This window comes from Dysidea avara, chromosome 10, assembly GCF_963678975.1.
Source record: "Dysidea avara chromosome 10, odDysAvar1.4, whole genome shotgun sequence".
Lineage (NCBI taxonomy): Eukaryota > Metazoa > Porifera > Demospongiae > Dictyoceratida > Dysideidae > Dysidea > Dysidea avara.
In genome coordinates, this window is record NC_089281.1 from 1,942,396 (window position 1) to 1,966,382 (window position 23,987).

At 37.9% G+C, this 23,987-nt stretch overlaps 3 protein-coding genes across 4 annotated transcripts in view; all 3 read left to right on the forward strand.

Moving 5' to 3' along the window:
- Positions 1-2,285, forward strand: part of LOC136236282 (uncharacterized) — a 32,847-nt gene extending 30,562 nt beyond the window's left edge. The window contains exons 12-13 of the mRNA XM_066026420.1: positions 433-607; positions 1,389-2,285. Coding sequence (XP_065882492.1) covers positions 433-607; positions 1,389-2,167 — 954 coding nt within the window. The 3' untranslated portion in view covers positions 2,168-2,285. The remainder of the gene's footprint in view (positions 1-432; positions 608-1,388) is intronic.
- A 7-nt stretch (positions 2,286-2,292) lies between these two features.
- LOC136236283 (E3 ubiquitin-protein ligase synoviolin B-like) lies at positions 2,293-10,786 on the forward strand. 2 transcript variants are annotated; one of them, XM_066026421.1, is made up of 14 exons: positions 2,293-2,432; positions 2,488-2,580; positions 3,893-4,045; positions 5,282-5,330; positions 5,675-5,778; positions 6,150-6,276; positions 6,324-6,423; positions 6,774-6,836; positions 6,944-7,069; positions 7,707-7,861; positions 8,468-8,593; positions 9,030-9,185; positions 9,709-9,883; positions 10,358-10,786. In XM_066026421.1, the coding sequence occupies exons 1-14, from the start codon at positions 2,298-2,300 to the stop codon at positions 10,695-10,697; spliced, it is 1,902 nt and encodes a 633-aa protein (XP_065882493.1). In that variant the 5' UTR covers positions 2,293-2,297; the 3' UTR covers positions 10,698-10,786. The 2 variants fall into 2 exon arrangements, with proteins under 2 accessions (XP_065882493.1, XP_065882494.1); XM_066026422.1 differs by lacking the exons at positions 2,293-2,432; positions 2,488-2,580; positions 3,893-4,045 and adding an exon at positions 4,068-4,997.
- Positions 10,787-11,504: 718 nt separating this feature from the next.
- On the forward strand, positions 11,505-18,266 carry LOC136269274 (arylsulfatase-like). Its single transcript, XM_066064805.1, has 2 exons — positions 11,505-12,454; positions 17,348-18,266. Exons 1-2 carry the CDS (start codon positions 11,700-11,702, stop codon positions 18,216-18,218), a joined length of 1,626 nt encoding a protein of 541 aa, XP_065920877.1. The 5' UTR covers positions 11,505-11,699; the 3' UTR covers positions 18,219-18,266.
- Positions 18,267-23,987: the final 5,721 nt, after the last annotated feature.

Here is a 23,987-nt window from a genome sequence, read left to right on the forward strand (position 1 = left end):
TACTAAAGTTTACCCCTACCAAAGTTTCCCTCTATACGGTAGTTGAAAACCAATAGCTACGGTATTTAAAGCAACAAATCACATGTTTGGGTAGTGATGCCATACTGTAAGTTATAGCTGTGTAAAAAACTGTATAATTATTTGTGCATAATACCACATACAAATTATTTAATATGAAAAAAGAACAAATTATATAATGTAGTAGCTATCTGTATAATTCCTTACCTCCATGTTCTATTAAGTTGTATTATATGTCTAAAGTGTATCTATACAGGTTTCATTCTCAAGTATCATGTGTTAGTGAGAATTGTAATTGCCTCATAAAATAACAACAAGAGTTAATAATAAGAGAGGATTAACTCTTGATAACAACCTATAGACTGTCTGAGTATAGTTTTAGTTGATTTAATGAAGTTATATTCCCTAACTCAGGAACCTGATACTCCAGACATTTCTACTGTCCACACTTCATCACACGCTACACCTTCTTCACCTGATGATGACAATACTTTAGTAGCTGAGGAACCATCAGTGAGGTCCCACACTAGAAGGTCATATCATCCCATCAGCTTCTCTTCTCATCGCTACTTGTCATCAACTGATAACAGTAAGTGATAGTCTGTAGTGCCACCATATAACAGGAAATTAATTTAAGAAAAAAATAATGCATTTTCGAAAGTGGGTAGTTTTGAATTTAAAATCTCAAAGCACAGACTGCACTATGGAAATATTTCACAGAATTGATTTAAAAGCCTTTAACCAGGAGTTCATACTCATAGTCCAACTAACGGGACCTTATGTAAGGATAAACATTTATCTCAACTCATTTCTCCCATGGTATATTTCAGATTGAAACATCTTCAAATCAGTAATCAATGTATTTGATTTTGTTTTTGTAATCTAGCTAGTGTGATACCCTTTTTAGCAAGGACGGCTCTAGGATTTTTTTTGTGACTGGTTTCTGATCAAGAGGGTGAATTAACATCACTGATGAATTACATACAACTCATACCTACTTAGCTTGCTACACTGCTGCTCAGAACACTGTGACTACTTCATTAGAGTGATCGACTGCTTTATTAGAGTGATCGACTGCTTTGTTAGTGTGATTGACTGCTCTAATAGAGTATCTTGATCTGAACGTAACTGGTTTCCAGAAATCTCAGAAACCCCCCTAGAGCCGCCCCTGTTTAGGGCTTTACTAATAAATTTTACATGTACATAAACCAGACAAGCTAGCAGTAAATACAACCGGTAACTGTTACAGATTCATAGATCCCTTAGGATTTTTGTAATTGAGTACTTGTACTGTAGTTGCACATCTATCTTTGAATATTTCCTAGAGGTTGCTACTTATTGATCAAGTGTTGTGTGTGAACTGTACACAGGTCAAAATGTTAGTCAAGATCAAAATGTTAGTCAAGGTCAAAATGATAGTTTTGCTGAACTCAGTGAAGACTTTGATCTCGGCTGGTCAGACAGTGAAGATGATAGTGCAACAGATGACAATCTGTGGGGTAGCAGTGACAAGGATGATGACACACTACTGTGGGATCAAGATAGGCACACCACTAATATTCATACCATACCAATAGCTCACAACACATCTACTGACCGTACAACATCAATTACTGGAAATAGCATTAGTAGTAGTTACTGTTCTGGTGAAGTATTGGGACAAAATTTGATTCCAACTGATGAGATTCTAGCTGGTGATGAACTAAGCAATGAAACATTAGTCAGTCAAATAACAACACTCAACTCATCATCAGAAACTGATGTTGGAAGTGATGAAGATGTCAACATGGACTCCTTAGTTACCATTACTCGTGTACCACCTACTGTACCACTCAGTACTATACTGTCAGATTATTCATCCCAAAGTGTGGTGAGTCATGAAGTGCCTGATGATTGCTTGCACGACATAACGTTGTTGTCAAGAGATATCGATGCTGAACAGGATAGTGGCAACACTTGTTTTGATGAGTTAGGGGATTTCCCATCGTCACCATCAACAACAGATGAAGTAATGTTATCATCATTTGAAGGGACTACCCCATTACGTCACACTGCTAGCTCTCACAACACTATTGAGCAATGTAATGTGGGAGAGGTACAGGGTGATTGTGTTGAGGATTTTGTTGATGAAGATTTTGACTGGAATTAAACCTCCTGTTGCCTTATACATGAACACACCATTTTGTATCTAATTTATTGTACAATTCTCGTAATTGTACTTGAGTAACTTCATGTATTTTGACTTTATTTCTTGTAATTACTCTTGACGGGAAATAACAATGGCGAGAAGACTTTTGTTCGTTAGTATCGCTTGTATGGGCCTGACTTGTGGCGTGATTTACAACGCCTTTCGTCTGAAAGGAGAGTTCTACCCCAGCGTTGTGTATCTCGTCAAGTCGCGGCCTAGCATGGCGGTGAGGTCCTCTACACACTCACATAAAACTAGACTTTGTTTTGTTTCTTTCGTAGGTGCTGTACGCTCAGGCGTTTGTGTTCGTGTGGTTGGCTGCACAAGTTATGAAGAAATTGTTCTTCGGTGTTTTACGGGCGGCTGAGGTTGAAGTAAGTGTTTCTGGTGTGTTCTAAGTCATTAAATTATCACAGTACCTTTGTACTAATTCTAAGTATAATAATTTTCGTATACTGAAATGTAGTTGAGTGTTTGCTACTAGCTTGAGTGCTCAGGTTATTGTGTAGGTGTCCTCAGCCATATTAACATGTAGTCTTGCGTGACCAGACCTCTTTTTCTCGGCACTGTGCTTATCATAAACGCCTGCTCGAAGAAGGGTCTGGTCCAGAATCAATACATAAACTTGTTTTCACACCCCAAGCTCTAGTTTAATCAACTTTCGTCCTAAAACATATACTTCCTTTTAAATTTCAAGCCACGTATGTACTGGAAATGCCATGAACGATTGCTGGTAGCAGTGATGAGAGACACTGAGGTTGTTTTTCTATGGTTGAAAAGGTCACAGATCGATTCCTTGTGAAAAAGCAAAAAGAAGGAACCAACCCATGTCCTTTTCAGCCTTAAACAAGTTGATGTTGTGCTACTGCTAAAAACCAGGCGCCATGCAGCTAGCTAACTCATCTGAAATTAATCATAGATAGTATATGCTACTATGAATTAACCAACTATGTATTACTATTTTACAATAGGGTAGTTTTGGGTTGTACAATAATATTAGCTAATTCTCGTAATTCATGAAATTTCCATAATTCGTTCAATTGCGTTGCTATGCACTGCTAAGGAAGTGCTTGTTAAACAAACTGCATTTACCAACATATTACGCACAGAATTATTTTCTAAACTGTTTTATAGTTTGACTATTGTGTTTTTTCTCACAAATTCTCTTGACAAAGCCTCAAAGCTACTCTTTATTTTCGCTCATGTACGTAAGGGATACGCCCCCTTTCAACTCGAAACAATAGGCTATTCCTGGTAGTGTACGAGGCCTGCACCGTTGTTTTTCAGTTGTTATAGTTTAGCTTGGGGTGTGCAATCGAGTTTACGTATTGATTCTGGATCAGGCCCTTTTTTGAGCAGGCGCTTATAATTATAATTGATAAGTGCCGTGCTGAGAAAATGGGGTCTGGCCACGCGAGACTAATTAACATGCTCCAGTGCAATATTATGGGAATGACAACTTGAGGCATCCAACACCAGAAATCCTGTATGAGATTCCCAATCTCACGAATTTGGGTAAGATTACAGCTTGTATGCAGTAATGATTATGAAGTCCCATTCGCCAGACTTCACATGGACTTCAACTGTTTTGTATGGGACTCCTTCGAAATCTCTGTGTGTTGTTGAAATGTTTCTTTGTTACTTAGAACCTTTCAAAGATTCCATTGTAGTTGTTATGTCTTACAGCACATGGTGGAGCAATTCTGGTATGCTGTTCCAGAAACTTGTTTGATGTTTACTGCCTTCCGTGAGGACCTTAGTCCAAGCTTTGTTGCTATAGTGACCTTCTTGTTTGTGATCAAGGCGTTTCATTGGCTGGCTGAAGACAGAATAGACTTTGTAAGTTGATGATTAAGTATTCACTGTAATGTAGACCAAATTTGTCTGCCATGTGGTCATGGCCGGGGGTAAGGACTGCAAGTATTAGATGAAGAGGTAATATTAATTTGTTTAAGTAGCGTATGTAAGATTTTGACTAAATATTTTCAATAGTGTCTGTACGTAAAATCAGGAGCGCATCGATTCCTATGGACAAGGGAGCATGTAAATAATAAGTAACTTTTAAAATTTCCTAATTAGGATATTATGTGGAGGCGCATGCTCGAATACATCATGTTACCGCTGCGACAAAGCAAAGCTATGGAAACGAAGTTCAATGGCACAACAGAGGAATAGTAGCACAGGCTTAGCAGGATAGTCTTTCTACGATCGATTATCATGCAAAATTACTCCGCTTGATTATTCCAAGCTTTACCTTCGACTTGATGATCTTCCTATCAAAGCAGCTTTGCTACCTTCACACTAGACGATGGAGTAGCAGCCCATTCAGTGTATCCCTATTGTGCATAAGAATGATGTATCCAATTATATACATAGTAACACTGGACGCCATGTTTGAATTTCGCCTGTAATATTGGTAGTGTACGGAGTTATACGCTCCCTTGTCCATAGGATTTGATGCGCTCCTGGTAAAATGCATTGAGAACCTGCAGGTTTTTGGGACAAAATACTCTTATGGCAGTTTAAATACTGGTTGGATGAGACATGGGGTGGGCAATATTTCAATAATATTGAGAAATTCAATATTTTACTGATATCGATGTGCAAAAATGATATCAAGATACACTGTAACAGACACAGTGTGTTATAGTTGCTGTTACCTTGGTAAGTATGATGTAACATCTTGTACAAAAACATCATGGGTACAGCTCAGGCATACAATACTATTGACAACCAGCTACTATGCAATAAATCAGCATTCTTGGAAATTTAAAACAAATTGGGCAGGCAGGTCAGTTGATATGGACTAGTTATGAGTTATTCAAGAGACATTTTGCAATATTAGTAGTTATTGAGATAGTCGTGCCACAAATTTATCGATATTTATATCGTCCCTAAGACTGTTAATAGTTTGTACAACTTGTCCACAGTTTTGTGTATATGGGACAGCTTGATTACTTCATGACCAAATATAGTGTTGTGTACTCCAAATAGTTTGGACCTTGTATTACATGTGTCCAGACTAGAATAATATTACCATTTCTATTTTACTTTATTCTTGTTTCTTTTTTTAAGATGGAGAGGAGTCCAGTTATCACATTGAAGTTTCACGCCAGAGCATTTAGTTAGTAGTGTAGTATAGTGTGTTGTGTAGTGTAGTGTGTTATGTAGTGTGTGTGTTGTGTAGCGTAGTGTGTTATGTAGTGTGTGTGTTGTGTAGTGTGTGAGTGTATGTGTGCACATATAGTGTGGAGTTGTGCTGTGTCACACATTTTTCTATCTACCTATATCAGTTATAGGGCTTCATATTATCACTTTAAAATAAATTAGCAAACATGTGTGTCAGCAAGAGTTATACACCAGCATTGAAGTGTAGGGATTATAAGAACCTTTGTTTGGCTGCATGTCTGGTGTAATTCTATTGTTTGTTTTGTCACTGCACATTGATTGTTGTTCTCTCTGTTCCAGGTTTGTTGCTAGCACTGGGAACTGTGGATGCCTTCTTGTTACACTATGCCTTCAACTCTGTCATTGGTCAAGGACCATCGGTACAACTTGTGTTTGGATTAGAGGTACAATTAAACCTGTTTGATAGGTCACCTGTTTAATAAGGTCACCTGTCTAAACCAATCAATTCCCCAAATGTGTCCAAAGTGATCTGGCCATCTGCTTAATAAGGTCGCTGTCTAAATCAGCCAATACCTGTTTAATAAATAAGGTCATAAGGTTTTCCAGCCTGTCATCCTATTAATCATGATCATGTTCCTCTTATAGTATGTCATCATGATCATGTCCCTCTTACAGTATGCCATCATGACCATGTCCCTCTTACAGTATGCCATCATGACCATGTTCCTCTTATAGTATGCCATCCCTCTTACAGTATGCCATCATGATCATGTCCCTCTTATAGTATGCCAACATGATCATGTTCCTCTTATAGTATGCCATTCTGCTGATCATGCTGGTGGGCACTGCCATGAAGTACATACTACACACAATAGACCTACAGAACGAGAACCCTTGGGAGAACAAAATGGTGTACATGCTTTACACAGATGTTGTCTTAGGTGAGTGAGTGGTATCTGATTATTTGATGTGGTGCTGTGGTGTGTAGGTTTCTTGAAGGTGTCATTGTACTTTGCCTTCATGAGTTTTATGATAATGGTACACATGTTCCCATTGTATATCATGAGGAGGACCTACCTGTCTGTGAAGTGAGTGTGTGTGTGTGTGTCCATCCGTCCATCCATCCATGTACTGAATGTGTATGTAGTGTCTCTGTGAAGCGTGTGTGTGTGTGCGTAGTGTGTGCGTAGTGTGTGTGTGTGTGTGTGTGTGTGTGTGTGTGTGTGTGTGTGTGTGTGTGTGTGTGTGTGTGTGTGTGTGTGTGTGTGTGTGTGTGTGTGTGTGTGGCTGCACTGACTCCTTAGGATGATGCAAAGTGCACAGATTAGGTGTGATGTTATACACTGGGCTTATTTTTCATGTGTAGTGTATATACATCATTGTCTCTGTGATTGTCTTGTTGTGATACATTGTGTACTGTTGTTATTCTTATCCCCAGGGCATTCAAGAAGAGTGTATCAGATGTGGTATTGTCCAGGAAAGCTATAGCCAATCTGAACAGGTATCACATGATCCACTCAATTCCCACATGATACACACACATGTATCACATGATCCACTCAGTTCCACATGATCTGCACACATGTCTCACATGATACACACACGCAGGTACCCAGACGTCACCCCGGAGGAGCTACAAAACGTTGACAATGTTTGTATCATCTGTCGAGAGGAGATGACTGCACAGGCTAAGAAGCTTCCTTGTAATCATATCTTCCACTTGTCCTGTCTGAGGTAATACCACCTTTCGTAGGATTGTGCAGTGATTAGCTCCATTTTATCATTTCCCATGCATTTATATGTATGATAAATATCATCATGACCAAGTTAATAATGAACATTAGGTGGGTATTCTGCTTGCCTCTAGACAGTAAGCCTATCTTGTACAATGGATCCTCAGTTATCCAAACCCCTTGGGACCAGGGGTGATCCATAAGTCTGAAAAGTCCATATCTCTGAAACCATGTATAAATAACCTTAAAATAGCATTAAAAACTTCTTTTTTTTAAATATCAGTATTATCAACTATCCTAGTAGAACAGTCACTACTGTAATAGAGCAGTCATTTCCGTAGTTCAGTTAACCAAGAATCCAGATAAGTGGGGTCCAGGTAACTGAGGCTCCATTGTATGTGTTTACATCAAAAGTTGTTATGGCTGTAAATGAATTGTGACTATTTATTTGCTTAATGTAGCCTTACGACTTAAAGCTATTGCAAACTATTTAGATTTGTTTAGGAGGCTGATTTAAATAGTGTTACCTCAGCTGCAAGAAATACATGCTTGAATGAACTTTCTGAAATATACCGAGTTTAATCATTAGCTTAGTGTCGTGATGATGCTCTTCTCAAAGCAATTTTTCCTTCTACAAGGTCATGGTTCCAAAGGCAGCAGACTTGTCCAACATGTCGAGAGAGTGTGTTGAAACGACATCCTCCCCCACCCACCGCTCCTCGGCAGCCACATGCAGCCCCACCTGGTAACAATCCCATGGGAGCAGCTGACAGACCTCCCTTCCCTCCAGCTGGTGAGCATTAGTTGGAACTACTTGTGTGCATGATCTTTTTCCACATTATGGAGACTACCGTATAAAGGGAAACTTTGGCGTTGGGGGGAAATTTTGGCGAATTTGGTGATTCGCTACAAATTCGCCGAAGTTTAAACCACCAATTACTCGTAGCGCCTGAGAATAGCATTTATATAGCTATAGATTAAGTTCGAATTCACCAAAATTTATTTCGCCAAATGCAATTTAGCTTGCTATTCGCCAAAGTTTATCCCCGCCAAAGTTTTCCTCTATATGGTATTATAAGAGTATAATTTATGCTAATAGAAGATTTCACTATAGCTACTGCAAATCTGAAAAAATTTCCATGCACAGATGTTTGAGACTTGTGTGATTTGAAATCCATAATTTTTAAAGTTACCATTGTCACCTAAGACCACTTTAACTACCTCTAATAAAGTTTTGTGACTTTGTCCAACTCCCAAAATACTTACAAACTTTTACTGATTTATGGTAGCCTTGGCTATCCTGTGTAAGTAAATAATAACACATTTGATTTTAAAGCATGATATTTAAGGCAATTTTTTGCACACTTATTACATGGTATGATGACATCATTTTCACTAGGGTTTCCCCCTCCTCCACCAATGATGTGGCCAGGAATGATTCCTCCACAAGCAGCTCCACCCATGCCACAAGCCCCACCTACTCAACCTCCTGCAGCAGCAACAGCAGATCAACCACACACACAAGGTAATTTCAGTGTGGACTCTATTGTATCTGTATGTCATTGTACAGTGAAGATGGTATTATCTGCACTAACATGGGAGGAATAGTGTAAAGTGTGAGCAATAGATCAAATATTGTTTCTGTATTGGCCAGTATTTAAGTCACCAGTAAAGCATAATTTTTCTAACATACTCTAATTGAGCAGTCATTTCATTGGTATATTCCCAACAGCTCTGTTGGATATTTTGAGTAAGACATTGATCAGTCAATGAAGAGTTCATGATTCAATGTAAAGGGAACACGCTCAAGCATCAACACCTAAGAGTCTGTTCTTTAAGAGTACAATGACTCAACTTTTATACAATTCTTACACAGTGCATGTGTACAGGCAGTCAGACTCCTCTATACAAATATTATGACCTCTTTGATGTTTCACTTGTGGAATTCTCTTCTTCTTAAGATGGTGTTGCTCCAGAGACTAATAATGGTCCTACTGCTGTTGGTGCTGTCCCAACTCCTACTGGTACTGCTGCATTCCCTCCCTTCATGATGCCGCCGCCACCACCACCACCACCTTTCCCACCATTTTTTATGCCTGGAATGTTTCCTAATATGGGTATGTTGTTGTTGTGTATATTTATAGCTTTGTGATTATTGATGTAGCTATATAATCTTTGAGGGTTGTTATTTTTGTAGCTAAATTATTTTGTTTTCTGAACAAAATAGCTTATTATGTAACACAGATTGTAATCAAATTAGAAGTTTCACATAGAGCTATCCAACGCAAATACATCCCTTTAAGTTGATCAATATCTGGGATAAAGCCATACATGAACACCAGTTCTTACATTTGGTGTATATATCCCAATGATGTAACTGATCAGCGTTGGTGCCTAGTTGTCTAAATACTGCACTTTTTGTGCACTGTTCAGTAAAATGCTCATTAGATTGTTTGAATGTTCATTGGCATTCTATAGTAGTTACGGTGGAAGGTGGATCTTGAGTCTTGTTGGGAATTGTTTAATGATCATTTTGAATATTAGAGGTGTGCACATAACATTTTCATTAATGAAACTTTGATTCTGTATAAGTACTGTCAGTCACCAATGGTAGTGTACATGTTGCAGTATGCTTTACAGGTGCAGTTCCACCCCCTAATCTTGCTGCACTATCAGAGGAGGAACTCAGACAGTTGGAAGGAATGGAACGTCACAATGTGGAGGCTCGTATTAAGCTACTGCAGAGAATTCAGTCACTGTTGGACAGTGCTGTCTCTCTAATGGGCCAGTATTCTTCTATCGCACCTCCCATGAGGTTAAGAACTGTTTACTGTATTGAATGGTCTGACATTTATTGTACCTAGAAGTGAAGGGTATGGTGGCCAACTTATCGATGAGACCACCTTGTTATAGTGTCTATGTTAATCCGTAAACCTGCATATCAAAATTAAACACTTGGCAAGAATTTTGAAATTGCTGTTGTTTATCGCAAATAAGCTGCTTTAGTTACAGTGTTCATTTAAGTAGCCCAGTGAACAAAGTTTCAAATCAGTGTGTAGTTTTAGGCTATAGGAGTTAAGTTACTCCATCTAATACTGACATGCATGCCCATATTGTGTAAGCACACATTCCCCAAAAGGGTTTGAGGGCTAAAGGTAGCTAAAGTGTACTTCATCACAGTAAGACGACATCTTTATTGAAAGCATATTTTGTCCAATGTGTGTCATTTTTAAAGTGAAGGTGTTTTAAATACAATTGTGAGTATTACAATATCTCCTGCTTAATTTAGTGAGCCAGTTAGTATGCCACAAGCAGCAAGTGTTGGTAACTTTGTGTCTCAAGCTAGTCAGCCAGAAGACTACCCAGTACAGTCATCATCACATCTGTTAGAATCAGCCGCCACCAACCTGATCCCTAGCAAATCAGAGGGAATACAAGTCAATAAAATATTACCAGCTGAAGACGAGGAAGAGAAGACCACCGTAATTCAAACTAGCGATGAAGTTGACACCAAACCAGCTGATAGTTCAGAAATCCGCAAGAAGAGGTTGGAGAGACTGACCTCCAAGGAAGCCACATATCAACAGAGTATTGAAGCCACACAAGATGACGATGTCACTGACACTTAAAATTACATGATGTAGTGTAACAGTTGGATGTGTATTTTGTATTGATTGTGATTTTCCTGTCAGAGATAAAGTATCTACATGTATGATCATGTGGGTCACTGGGAGGACTACAGTATCCAAACATTATTACTATACCTCATACATCACTGTAGCTCAATGACAGAGTCCCTCATTATTATGATAACCAGCTTTGTAGGGTGATGTCTTAAATTGGTGTAATGGCTATGTGGCAGAAGCAGCTCTGCATGTAATAAATTCTTTTTTGGAAGAGACTTCATGTGGTTCATCATTGTGGCTTTAAATGTAGATACTGCAACAAGTGCTTTATTAATGGATGAGTAGCTTGTAACTCAGGGTTGAATACATAGATGTTCATCAGTCAGTATGTATAATTATAAACATTGCCAGCACACACCTGCTTGTCCCAAGATAATGGCAGGTACCAAGCATGTTGAGCAGCAGTTTCATGGAGGTCACTCTTTGTGATGGACAATTTGTCCACACCTGCAGTAAGAATGGGTATATAGACTTGGCCATTGCATGTGTCAACTTCTGTTGTACTATCAGGTGGCTTCTGTTGTACTATCAGGTGGCTTCTGTTGGCCTACTGCAGCTGTCTACTGAAATCTATTGCAATTGCACAATAGTATGTAGTAATATTATCATGGACTGGTAAGTTGAGGTTTAAAATTCTCCCAGACAAAAATGTTAGCATCAATCTGAAATGCCTACTCACTACTATACATGCAGTTTAGCATTAGCGCATGTAAAAATATTTTAAGCGCATGATATAAGGAGATTGTCACGAGTTTTCTGTAATTAATTATGGCTTCAGTAGGATGAACTGTCACGAGCTGTGTTTTCGTCGAGGTTTTCGTCTTTCGTTGACTTTTAATCTACAATCGTCAGCCCTACAACAGAGATATTACCTTAGAAGAATACACTATCTATGATACTACTCTCCCTGGCGTCAGTAGCGTGTGGTCGGCGTCATCGAAGACGATGTCTTTCTACGTTTTATTTTTGTTAGTTACTCTTACTACCAAGTGGGTCACAGTCCAGCCGGCAAAGCCGAACGTATTGTTACTAATGGCGGATCAAATGCGCAGCGACATGTTAGGCAGTAGCGGCAACAAGGTCACCTACACTCCTCACTTGGACGCCCTCGCCTCTCAGGGAGTACGATTTTCCAACGCTTTTAGCTCTACACCAACGTGTACTCCCGCCAGAGCTGCTCTACTAACTGGACTCTCTCCGTGGTATCACGGAATGCTTGGGTTCGGAAAAATCGCACATAGCTACCCATTTGAGCTACCCAGAGCGTTTTCTACAAATGGATACTATACCAAGTCAATTGGTAAAGATCATTTTGGTTGGAACTCCCAAGCAAATGAAGGTATCTCACATGGTTATGACGCTACTCAATTGTATGATGGTTTGGATGGGGAGTTTGACGACTATGATAAATGGTTTACTGCTGAGGATCCTGGAGTAGACCCAATGGCTACAGGACTGACATTTAATGATTACAGAGGAAGGACGTACGCTCTTCCAGTTTATTATCATCCAACTGCTTGGGTGGGCAGACAGGCTGTTGAATTTATCAATGCTTATAACAAGTCGGATCCTTTCTTACTGAAGGTATCATTTCATCGACCACACAGTCCTTATGATCCACCAGGACGTTGGATGTCTCATTTTAAACCTGAAGATATGCCGGCTGCGTATGTTGGAGGAAATTCAAGTTGGGATATTAGGTGAACATACTGTATGTGTAATATAATATAACAGAGCTACTATAGCAGTGTATGTGTGTAGTGGGGTCATGGCAACCAGACAAAATATGATGAGATACTTTAATTAACAAAGCAGCCAAATACTCCAATAGAACGGTCTTTATATAAAATGATAAAGTTTGCTTGTTACAACACAGTGATTATCTGAAATGCTCTTATAGACCTTGTAAGGTCTCATATAAGTATGCCCTGATGGAATGCTTGTGAGCTTCACGCTATAAATTTAATCGCTAAAGTTCTCTGTTCTATCTATTGCTAGTTCAGAATATTTGTATGGTCTAACTGTTTATTGTAGTTTGTGTGGAATGATCAAGTGAAAATGTATTCATTATAAATATTGTACATCTGGCAGTACACTTCAAAGTTAAAGGCACAAGGTACTGAACTAAAACATTTTTCAACCTCGTAGTATCAACACTCACAGAAGGCTTCTCTGACAAAAGTTGCTGATTTTTCAGAACAAAAACGCTATGGACATATGACCAGACCCTTTCCAAGGCGGTGCTTATGATCTCTATTGATAAGCAGCACCCCCGAGGAAATAGGGGGATAACCAGAACCCAGACCGACCCGATGTCAATGTTACACTGTAAATTGAAATACTCTAATAGAGCAGTCACCCTAATCCAGCAGGCTACCCAAGCATAAACTTATGAAATCACTTTCAGATTTGGGTTGGCATGTGTTTAAGAAAGCTTTCTATAAAATATCAAGACATCCTAATAGAGCAGTCAACCAGGTAGTACTGCATAGTAGAAGGCTGTGGTTCCCTGCCCAAAAACATCACTCAAAAACCAGCCTCAGTTTTCCTTCATGGCAGCTTGGCAATATTGGTTAGCAAGCACTTATATGCTTTCAGAGTAACTCAACAAGTTTCTCCTTTTTATATGACTGATTTTCTACTAGCTGACTAACTAATCGATGCCTTTAGCCAAGCATAACTCTACTATGATTTAGGGATGCACCGATACCACTTTTTACCTGCCGATCTGATGCTGATACATGTTTAGTGGAAAATTGGCCGATACCTGGCCAATATTGATATTTTGCCAAAGAGGCATTATTTTTAAGAAACAGCCAGTATCTCCACTGTGTATTAAGCCAACTTATTTAAAATACGCTTGCTAATGTCTTTATAACACTGCTTGTTGGTTTTGTGTCCATCATGCATTTATTCATGGCGTTCAATCAGCACATACGTATGGCTTTAATGAATTTTGTTTCATGGCTTACTGCCCATTCAACTGTGATAACAATGATAATCACTGGCTTCTTTTAAGTAATTCATGATTATATGTTCTTCCTTAGTATTATAGTCCCATTCCACTTGCTATGTACGCCGCCATCTTGAAAAACAATTAAATGATGTCATACAAAGTATCGGCTATGGTATCGGTCACTTAAACTATAACCAATACCGATCCGATACCATCAAAATGGTTGATATTGATAAAAATATTGGTTTCGGTGCATCCCTACTTTGATTATCATTATGGGCTTGATTTCTCCACTGTTTGATGTTACTTAGGCCTGCATTGTACCTTTTTGCCACAGCAGCAAGTATGGTGCATGCATCATGAACTTACCTTTGTTCTCCTTTATATTCAATTTCTTTCTCCCCTACTGCTTGGTTGTTGAATCGTGCATGGCTTCTTGTGATGATTATAACGTTTCTAATAGGAATCTGTTCATAGTTTTTATAGTCACTAAATTAATTGCATTGCAAAGGCACTTCTTGTACTGTTCTCCATTTGTACCAAGTGGAACATAGCTGGAAACAAAACAATGATTACTTCACTTGTTTTCAGTGATTGATTGTTGGAGTCCATGTTCAGATGTATAATTTTTTTAATCAGATGCCTTGCACCATTGTTTCTTGGTACGTGTTCATACACCAGTCGTTAATTATGTTACAAAAGTAAATTAAATCATTTAAATGAAATAAGGGAGGTCACCTACATCTGCAACCTACTTCAGTCATGTTAATACTGAAGAATAGGAATTATCTGTGTGCTGGTATAGCGGCAGGTATAGGCAATCTCCCTTGCTTCATTTCTTCTCGAATTTAAATTGTTACAAGTGCACAAAAAAAATAGAAATTTTCAGCTAGAGTAGGGACCATAGCACATCGATAAAAGGTATTGAAACAAGCTGGAGTAGTGCATGATATTACATTACAGTAAAACAATAAGAAGTGTTATATCCCTACTGTACATTTCCATTACGCTTGTCTGAAGGCATCATTCAGTAGAAAATTCCGTTATATATATATATATATATACGTATATATATATATATATTTAAATTCCGTAGCAACTTTTTGAAAGTGTTTCGGGTCGATCTGAAAGCTTGGTTTTACCTGCCTCATCATCGTCAGGAAAAATTGAGGCTGGTTTGTGGGTGATGTTATTTTGTGGGCCATGCCTACTCCTTTGTGGTCCCTACTATACAGTACTATTGTACTGTATGATATATCAAATGTCTAGCACAAGATAATGTGTCATGCAGCTAAGGAGGGCACATGCAACAGAAGAAAATACGTTTTTACGCATTCATGGCTTGGTTGTAATATAACATAACTGTACCAGTGAAGGTTTTATATAGTGTTGCACCAATAATCAGTTGAATTATCGGTAACAGCCGACATTAGCTAATTTTACGAGTATCGGCTACGAAGCGGAAATAATTTGCCAATTAACTGAAACCCACAATCAATCATTAATGACAGCAATGAACAGGTAAAAGTAAAGAAGGTGGTGAATGTAGCAGTAAGTGGTTTGGTGTAACTGTTTTGGCTTGTTTGTTTGCACAAGTATGGTTGCAAGGCTATAGTAGGCTGTGTATATTTATCGGCCACCCACGCAATTAGTTGATCACTCTTCACAAAGGATCTGGAGTCCCACTTATTATACCATTCAAATGCAGTTTGATAGCTGTATAAGCTGTATATCATTACAAATGCAGTTTATACAAATAAACTTTAGGTGATTTTCTGCTCCTCCTCCCCTGTTCTGAAGAATTGAAGAGTATTGGTAAATATCGGCATATCGGTTACGGGAATAGGCAAATAATCGGTATCGATAAATGTGAAAAAATGCATATCGGTGCAACACTATAGTTTTATAATGGTGAGACACCTTCTTTTCCAATTTTAAGGTTCATTGGTCCAGTCATCTTTGAGCTACAAGCCTTTAAAGTTCGCCTTAATTTCTTGTACTTTTCTTTAGGTTATGTAACCATTTTTCACACACTTTAGAAAAACTGTCATAACTTGTGCACTCTTTAATCATTCACTTCAAATTTGGAGAGTACAGAGAGCATAGTACCATGCATTTATCTTCAATTTGGGCTAAGATTGGAAGTACAAGTATCAGTTACAAACTATTATCAAAAGTACAAGTATCATACCTACAGAGCAAACCACTTATGGATATAGAAATTGAAAATTGGTCTGCAGATAGGTTAACCTTGGTTAGGAGCATCAACAATAATATTGTGTACACTATGTATGTGAACATCAGATCAAGATACTCTAATAAAACAGTCACCCTAATACAGCAGTCAGGCAAATGTCAGCCTCACATTCAATTTCAGATGATGAAATTTCTGGGTGTATATATATATATATATACACACACCACTTTAGCATGGACATTCAAAGACGCCGCTCGGTGTTTAACTCGCATATTGCCTGGGAAATATCATGGGAAAGCGGTTTGCCAATGACTTTGATACCCAGCCAGTTCAAAGAATCGATGCGCTTTGACTTGTTATATTGAGCTTTGTATTGTGGGACTCATTTTTGTAGCGGTTGCTAAGCTTAGTACATTTGCTAAGATTGGTTGTTACTAAAGGATAATGAAGGCACAAAATAATTGTTTGGGCGATCGTGGATGCGTATTTCTACCCACCGCATATCAGCCTTTGAACAGACCACGGAACAGCAAAGCTACTACTGCTATGTTGAAATAGGTTAGTAACTTACAGTCCTAAGTACTTAACTTAATATAATAACTTACTTACTGTCCCAATAGCGAAGTTAGTTGGCTTAACTTAGTACAAAAATGATAGCTATATAAACTCCATCCCACAATCACAAGTTTTCTAACATTGCGTGTTGAAGTAACGTATTAATGACATTTTAATGTATGGACAACGTTTTGATGGCTATTAGCCCACGCTATTAAAACCACGATCGATCTTCAGATGCTACTGTATAAAACAAACGGGATGAGTTCTTGTTAGTTCTTTCACCTATTAGGTGAGTGCGCCCCAAGTGATATATATCACTTATACCACGGCTGCTTGGGATTTTGCTGACATATACACCCGCAGCCATGGTATAACTATTATATATATATATATATATATGTTTAGTAGAAAGCTTCAGGATGATATACTCTAATAGAGCAGTCACCCTAATACAAGTCAATTAGCTAGTAGTTGCTGAATTCAATCTTAGAGTGTTTAATTTTCCATGGAGGGTATGCTTTCAGACCCTCTTAGGTTGTGCACACTAAGGTATGAGCTATTACTTTCCTCACAAAAGGTTTGAGCTATTATGGTCAGGGGTATAGTCAGGGCCTAGCTATATAACAGTACTAGCATTGGTACCTGCCCTACATGCAGGACCATTTCATATTTTTACTTTAACCACAATAATATTGAAGCTAGATAACGTCCTACACAACAACACCTTACTGGTATAGAACTTGCTCCTTATTAAATCACCAATTTTAAGAGTTTTGCTTGTGGTAACCATTTAATACGATATACTTTTTATTAGAATACGGAATCTTCCCATTGACGTAATACAGTACATATAGTTACATGTTTCATATGCACTCATTACAGGTATGCTACACAGTACTCTGGTGAGCCTGATCCAGGCATATGGTGTGGTGACCTGGGTACTGAACAAGTACAGTTATCCAGACAAGCTTACTATGCTAGTGTATCCTTTGTTGATGAGTGGATAGGAAACATCATGACAGCACTAAGTGACAATGGCATGATGGATAACACCTTTATAATATTCGCTGCTGATCATGGGGATATGATGGGTGATCACTACCACTGGCGTAAAGGATACCCGTACTTTGGTTCTGCCAGTATACCAATGCTACTAAGATGGACTAAGTCTATGGATGTTAGTAATGGAGGTGATATCGCTACTAACAGAGGATCAGTCAAAACTGAAGTAGTTGAACTAAGAGACATCTTACCTACCTTTCTTGATGCCGCTAAACTGCCAATTCCTGACACACTAAATGGATCATCTTTGCTTGATTTGTTAAGATCATCAAATGACACAAAGTCTAACAATACTTGGAGAGCTTACATTGACCTGGAACATGATATATGTTACAATGTCACTAATCATTGGAATGCACTGACTGATGGACACATCAAGTACATTTTCCAAGCATACTTTGGTAGTGAACAACTGTTTGACCTTGATTCTGATCCTGGGGAACTGAAAGACTTAGCTAAAGAAAAAGAATGGAAGAAAACACTTAAAACGTGGCGATCATACATGGTTGATCAGTTTATTCAAGAAGAGAGGGGTAATCGGTGGGTGGATGAGTATACAAGACGGTTAAAACGACGCATAAAAGGTCAGTTATATTCTCCTTTTTACTCTGATGTAGCCCAGTCACCATATTCTCCCCTTTACCCAGAGACGTATTGGGATGACTTGAAACAGTATAGTATTAACTTGTGATGGTGTATGCATTTATAAAATATATGGATATATTTTTAATCGTTCAAACATGCAAGTTTTGTGCATGCAGTGTTGTGGCCAACCTTGGAATTTCCAATATTGTTTTCTATTCCTCCTGTATATTATACAAATAGTTCCTATCACTATAGGTAATATTGATTAAGCTATTTGTTTGTTTGTTTGTTTGTTTGTTTGTTTGTGATCTGTGTGTGCATCATACTCTTTTCAGAGGTCTGCACAGTAATAATATAATAATACTATAATAGTATTTAACTACTAAAGGAATTTCTCAATGTATTGAGTTAATCAATGATGATAAACTCGTACAAATTGTCAATAGACACTCTACTATGCCCAATTCTTATGCTAGCTAGTATTATCTCCAATACTAAAAATCTTATTCACTCCATTATATCAGTGGTATATGGCTGTAACACTAGTTTGCACTACTGTGAATATTTGTACTACCAACAATGTTGTCATGAGCATTCATTATTCTACTGGGTATTAGTATCAATTATGTCAAAATGACAGGGTTATACAAAAGGACAAACCTAGCTGTAAATGTACTCCCCAGTCCCCATACATAAGTATATAACAGTAACATTCAATGGAGACGGCATTACAAAAAATACAAAACAACTAAACAGACAGAAGAGTTACATACAATGTCAGAAAAGGAAGCGGTCTAGAGCCAAGCGAAATAGACTTAATTTGTAGGATGGCGTATGGTATAGGATTCCAAAGGAATGGGCTGTTAACAAAAAGGAGAATTGATACATGTTAATAGTTAATGGAATTGGCTGTATAGTTAGAGGATGAGATCTGGTTGTGGTTTTAGATAGTTGATAATGTTCATGAAAAGGTAATGAGTTTCTGTGGTGTAGACTATCGTGTATATAGAGAAATATTTGTGGTGTTGCTTGATGGTAGGGCAACTTTTGGATGCAGTCATCAGATTGGTGGTCATAGCAAGACAAGTACTCATCCCTTTTGTTGTTTCCTCCTTGTAGTGTGGACAGATTGTTGAAAATTGAAACTTCTATTTTGAGACTACATTGTTGATGAAAACAAACAAACAAAAAATGAAACATCTGTAACTATATTAACTACTGTGAGCATTCACCATGTTACAAAAACTGGTTTTCTGTTAGATATAGTGGTTGCACGGTAGTTTAGTTGGCATAATCGTAAAAGTACATTGGTCTTAAGTACTTGTTCTTGAGTACTTGTACTTAAGTACTTTATACTCTTAGCCATTGTACTTGTACTTGCAATGTACTTGTTAGTACTTGGATTGCTTAAAGTACGTACAGTCAAGAATATATCTTCCCATTATATACTCTAAAGTATTTTGAAGTTTGTACATACATACATGACTTGACAAAGTATAGTTATTATCAACAGGTTAACATAAAATGTAGCAGCTAAACATTGTGTCGAGAAGGTGTACATTGCAATTGCATGGGGTCATGACTCAGCAGTACTAGTCTTCTTTACACCTAGTGCTTCCCCCAGAGTGGTTTGGTCTTTTATTGAGTTATGGCAGGAAATGCAACCAATGTTTATTAGATCAGTCATACCACACACACATCACAATAACAAATTTACTACAACATAACGTCAAGAGTACATGATAAAAATAGGGAGGGAGAGTGTCTTAACTAGGACACTTTCAGCCAAAATCACTGCATAGTATAGAGCATCCACACATTGGTAGAACAAAAGCTTTACCTTATTCAACGCCTGATCAACAGCACTCAACACCTATCAACAGATCTCTATCATCAGTAAAAGTGTTAATTGTTCAAAGATCAGATCATTGTCTATTCAGTTATATCAAGAGTAAATAATGGAAGAGAGAGTATCCAACTGCCATATACTGCATCAAAAATGAGCACGTCAAGTAGAGAAGCCATCCCGTAGTGCTATCAAAGTAAGTGTTGAATGAAGTAATAAACACCTTCTAGCTCAGACTGTTTGACTTCAAATCATGCCTGGGCACTACAAACAGACTGACCTAGCAGGTGTTTATTACTTCATTCAACACTGTCTTTGAAAGCACTACAGGATGGCTTCTCTACTTGACGTGCTCATTTTTGATGCAGTATATGGCAGTTGGATACTCTCTCTTCCATTATTTACTCTTGGTTATATGCAGCAGTGATTTTGTATAGGCTGCATTGTCACTCTATCTCCCTATTTTTATTATGTACTCTTGATAATGTGTACTTTAAGTACTTTTGAAAGTACTTGTACTGTACTTGATTACTTCTGGTAGATAAACTCACGTACTTGTACTGGTTGAGAACTTGTACTTTGGAATTTTGTGTATGTCCACATGTGCTAATCAATCATGATTAAGTACAAGAAATGAGTAATATACAAGTGTAAGGAATAATTAGAAAATTTATATCGAGTATAGGGATCATAGAAATAAAATGCTATGAAAACATGGAAGTCATCTACACCTGCAGCTATACTAGTGGACATTTAATTCCCACTTCAGTTGTATACAGTATAGCCATGACCAAAGTGGGATTTATTTGTCCACTAGTATATAGCTGCGCATTCATGCAGGTGTAGATAGCCTCTTGCATGAGCAAGAATGTGGCTGGTATACAGTTGCAAGTTTGTTGTCTAGTTTTAGAAGGTTTAAATCCCTCTGGTTTTAAAAAGGTAATTAGAAAATGATATGCATAAAATACTTGGTGATAATGAAGTCTTCAAAATCCACTAAAATACCTGGTAGCAGGTTTTAAAATGATTAACAACCTGCTAGCAGATCTAGAAAGACCTCAAACATTGCAAATATCCTTTATGCTTTCTAGCAAGTAGCTAAGTTTTTGTAGTAGTGTTGTTCCAGTATCAGCTAGTTAATACAGTTCTAGTTCCAGTTTTGGAACCATAATCTTTAAAATTACAGTTCTAGTTCCTTATTTTAACTTAAGCCCATAATGAATTATAGACATTCACTATTAAGCTATACAAGCTAGTCTTGCCAGGTTTAATTGTTTCATGTATGTAGCTAATACTGTAGTTATCAACATTATTACACAAACAACTATAACACTAACAGGGTGGTACTAAAAGACCTGTAGCTACTTATCAAACACGTACTGAACCAGACATAACAACGTGACTGAGCCAGCATTGCATCTGGCATTCTCTTCTAATATTATAATAGCTATAATCAGTTGTTTCAAACACATGCATATATACATGATTGCAGCTTTTATGAAGTTATATACTATTTGTCAGCTGATAAAATCCTGGTCTTGTAAAGAGCATAAACTCTTATTGGCAAAAACTGTATGGTTATGACCAATTCCAGTTCCAGTACTTGATAAAATTTCTTTATAGTTCTAGTATTGAGGAAAGCAAAATTATAGTTATAGTTCCAGTTCCAGTCTTAAAGAAAGCAAAATTATTGTTCCAGTTCTAGAACTGGAATAAAAAGGGCTGGGACTGGAATTATTTTAGATACAGTACTGAGAACTGGAACAACACTATTTTGTAGCTTATTAAAATAACAACATGATGGGCCTGAAATTGCTATGCTAATAGCTAGGGCTGGGCGGTATTGGAGTTTCACTTCACGATATATCGTGCAGAAATATATCACGATATTACTATTTATCGCGGTTATTAAAGATGACTGCTATATTAGAGTAGCTGACTGCTTTATTAGGGTATCTCGAACCTAGCTGACTGTTCTATTAGAGTATCTCGATCTTTGTAAAAAAAAATTGATTAGCTAGTACTAGGTCCTTGTTTGCAGTAGTATCACGTGATTATTTGAGGTGCATTATAACAACCTTAAGGGCTTAATAAGCTGTCACAAACACTAAAAATCGTAATAATATCGATATCGTGATATTATCGTTTCACCGAAATCTACGCGATACAGATATCGTTTCATTGCAATACCGCGGTATTACTATAATACCGAGAAACCGCCCAGCCCTACTAATAGCAGAATACAGCACAAGTACTGAAAATCTGTAGGACACCTGGTCCAGCCTATACAGCCTGTTTAAAGCTGTGATATTAAGTAGCTTTGTTTGCAAAGATGCAGAAAGCTAAGGAGAAAAATCCATGCCTGGACCTGAGCAGCCTCGAACCTGCAGCCATCAAATTCATTACCAAGTCTCTAGAAGTGGCAATTGTGAATCTACATGATATGCAATATAGATGTTGTGCATGTTGATGATTATGAGAACCATATGTAAATCGTGCATGCAGGATGGGAAATGTATAGCACAATTAACAGGGGCAGTGTTCAACTGTAGGTGGACTTATTAACTGCATTATACTAATGAGCTTACCTGCATGTACATAGTAGTGCTCTTACTCTGATACATAGTACATAATTACCATCTCTGCACTTTTTGACTACATATTTTATATACAAGTAGTGGCTGGTGGGAAAACTTGTTGATAAGCAATCCAGGACATATACATGAATACAATTACAACCGCATGTATGCCAGCCACATTCTTGCTCATGTAAGTGATTTTTCCTTGAGTCCTCCAGTGCCCAAAAAATATGAAGTTAAGTACAGCATCTGTAAATGTATTGTACCTTGAACTAGCTATATGCGTATACAATCTGGCATACTATAAAGCTAATCTTAAGAATGGAACTATATAAACTTGATGCATTGTTACTTGAATAGCCTTACAAGTAGACAAGCAATGCAATGCTATACATTAGAGGCAACTGACACACATGGATCAGCTACTATGCATGGATATATTATGTGCTGGTATCAAGACACACGATAGTGTGTCGTGCGACCCAAGAAGCCGGCGCGCCATACCGTTAACAGGAAGAAAGAAAACGCAATTTTCACACCTATGTAGCTCTGTGATCCCTTATCTGATTGAAACCAAATTTGCTACAGATATGCCGGCCAGTTATGGAAGTCTACATACCAAATTTGAAGACAATCAGTCCAGCCATTTCAGAGATACGAGTGAACAAAATTTCGTTTTAATTTCTTCGTTTTTTTTCTTCTACTTCTTCATTTCGCACACTTCGCAAAATCCGCCATAAAACACGAATTCGTGTTCCAATCGGGCTGAAATTTGGCACACTTGAAGGGCTCATTAAGGCGGATCTCAGTACCAACTTTGGTAGGAATCCGATGGACATTCACGGAGTTATGATCAATTATTCGCGTAAAATAAGGTCGAAGGTCTGTCACGCCCACAGGGTAAACCCCTTGAAGGAATGAGTTGAAAATAGCTATGTAGATGGAGTAACAATTGTAGGAGTGCCTTTTTGTGGTTTGAAAAGAATCGAGATAAAGACCATGGAGATATGACACAAAACCCAACCTGTGTCACAATTATGCAATCGATTTTTATGAATAAAAAAACTATTAGTTTTCACACCTACCAGGCAAACCGCTTAGAGCAATGAGCTGAAAATTGGTGTGTAACTGGAATAATCATCATAGAAAGGCCTTGCAGTAGTGCAGAAGAATCGGATTACAAACCACCGAGTCATGATTCGAAAGCCAACTACGTGTGGAATCCACACACTCATAAAAACTCCATTGCCCTTGAACGAGTGCAAAACCGTGGTTCTCGCTGGATTTGTGGCAGCAGACTTTGTCCTAGGACCTATAAATGGTCTAAATCATCTGAGGAATGCTGTACAGAGCTATCATGGCCATCTCTTTCCACCCGATGTAAATATCTGTCATTGACAATTATCTATGATATTCTTCACCATCATATATCTCTAAAGTTTAGCGATTA

Bases quoted from the DNA above. Each gene is read 5' to 3' on its own strand.
- LOC136269274 (XM_066064805.1), top strand. From the start codon at position 11,700: ATGTCTTTCTACGTTTTATTTTTGTTAGTTACTCTTACTACCAAGTGG. The intron at 12,455-17,347 runs GTGAACATACTG...CACTCATTACAG, and splicing joins AATTCAAGTTGGGATATTAG to GTATGCTACACAGTACTCTG.
- LOC136236283 (XM_066026421.1), top strand. From the start codon at position 2,298: ATGGCGAGAAGACTTTTGTTCGTTAGTATCGCTTGTATGGGCCTGACT. The intron at 6,277-6,323 runs GTGAGTGAGTGG...TGTGGTGTGTAG, and splicing joins TTACACAGATGTTGTCTTAG to GTTTCTTGAAGGTGTCATTG. The intron at 7,070-7,706 runs GTAATACCACCT...TCCTTCTACAAG, and splicing joins TTCCACTTGTCCTGTCTGAG to GTCATGGTTCCAAAGGCAGC.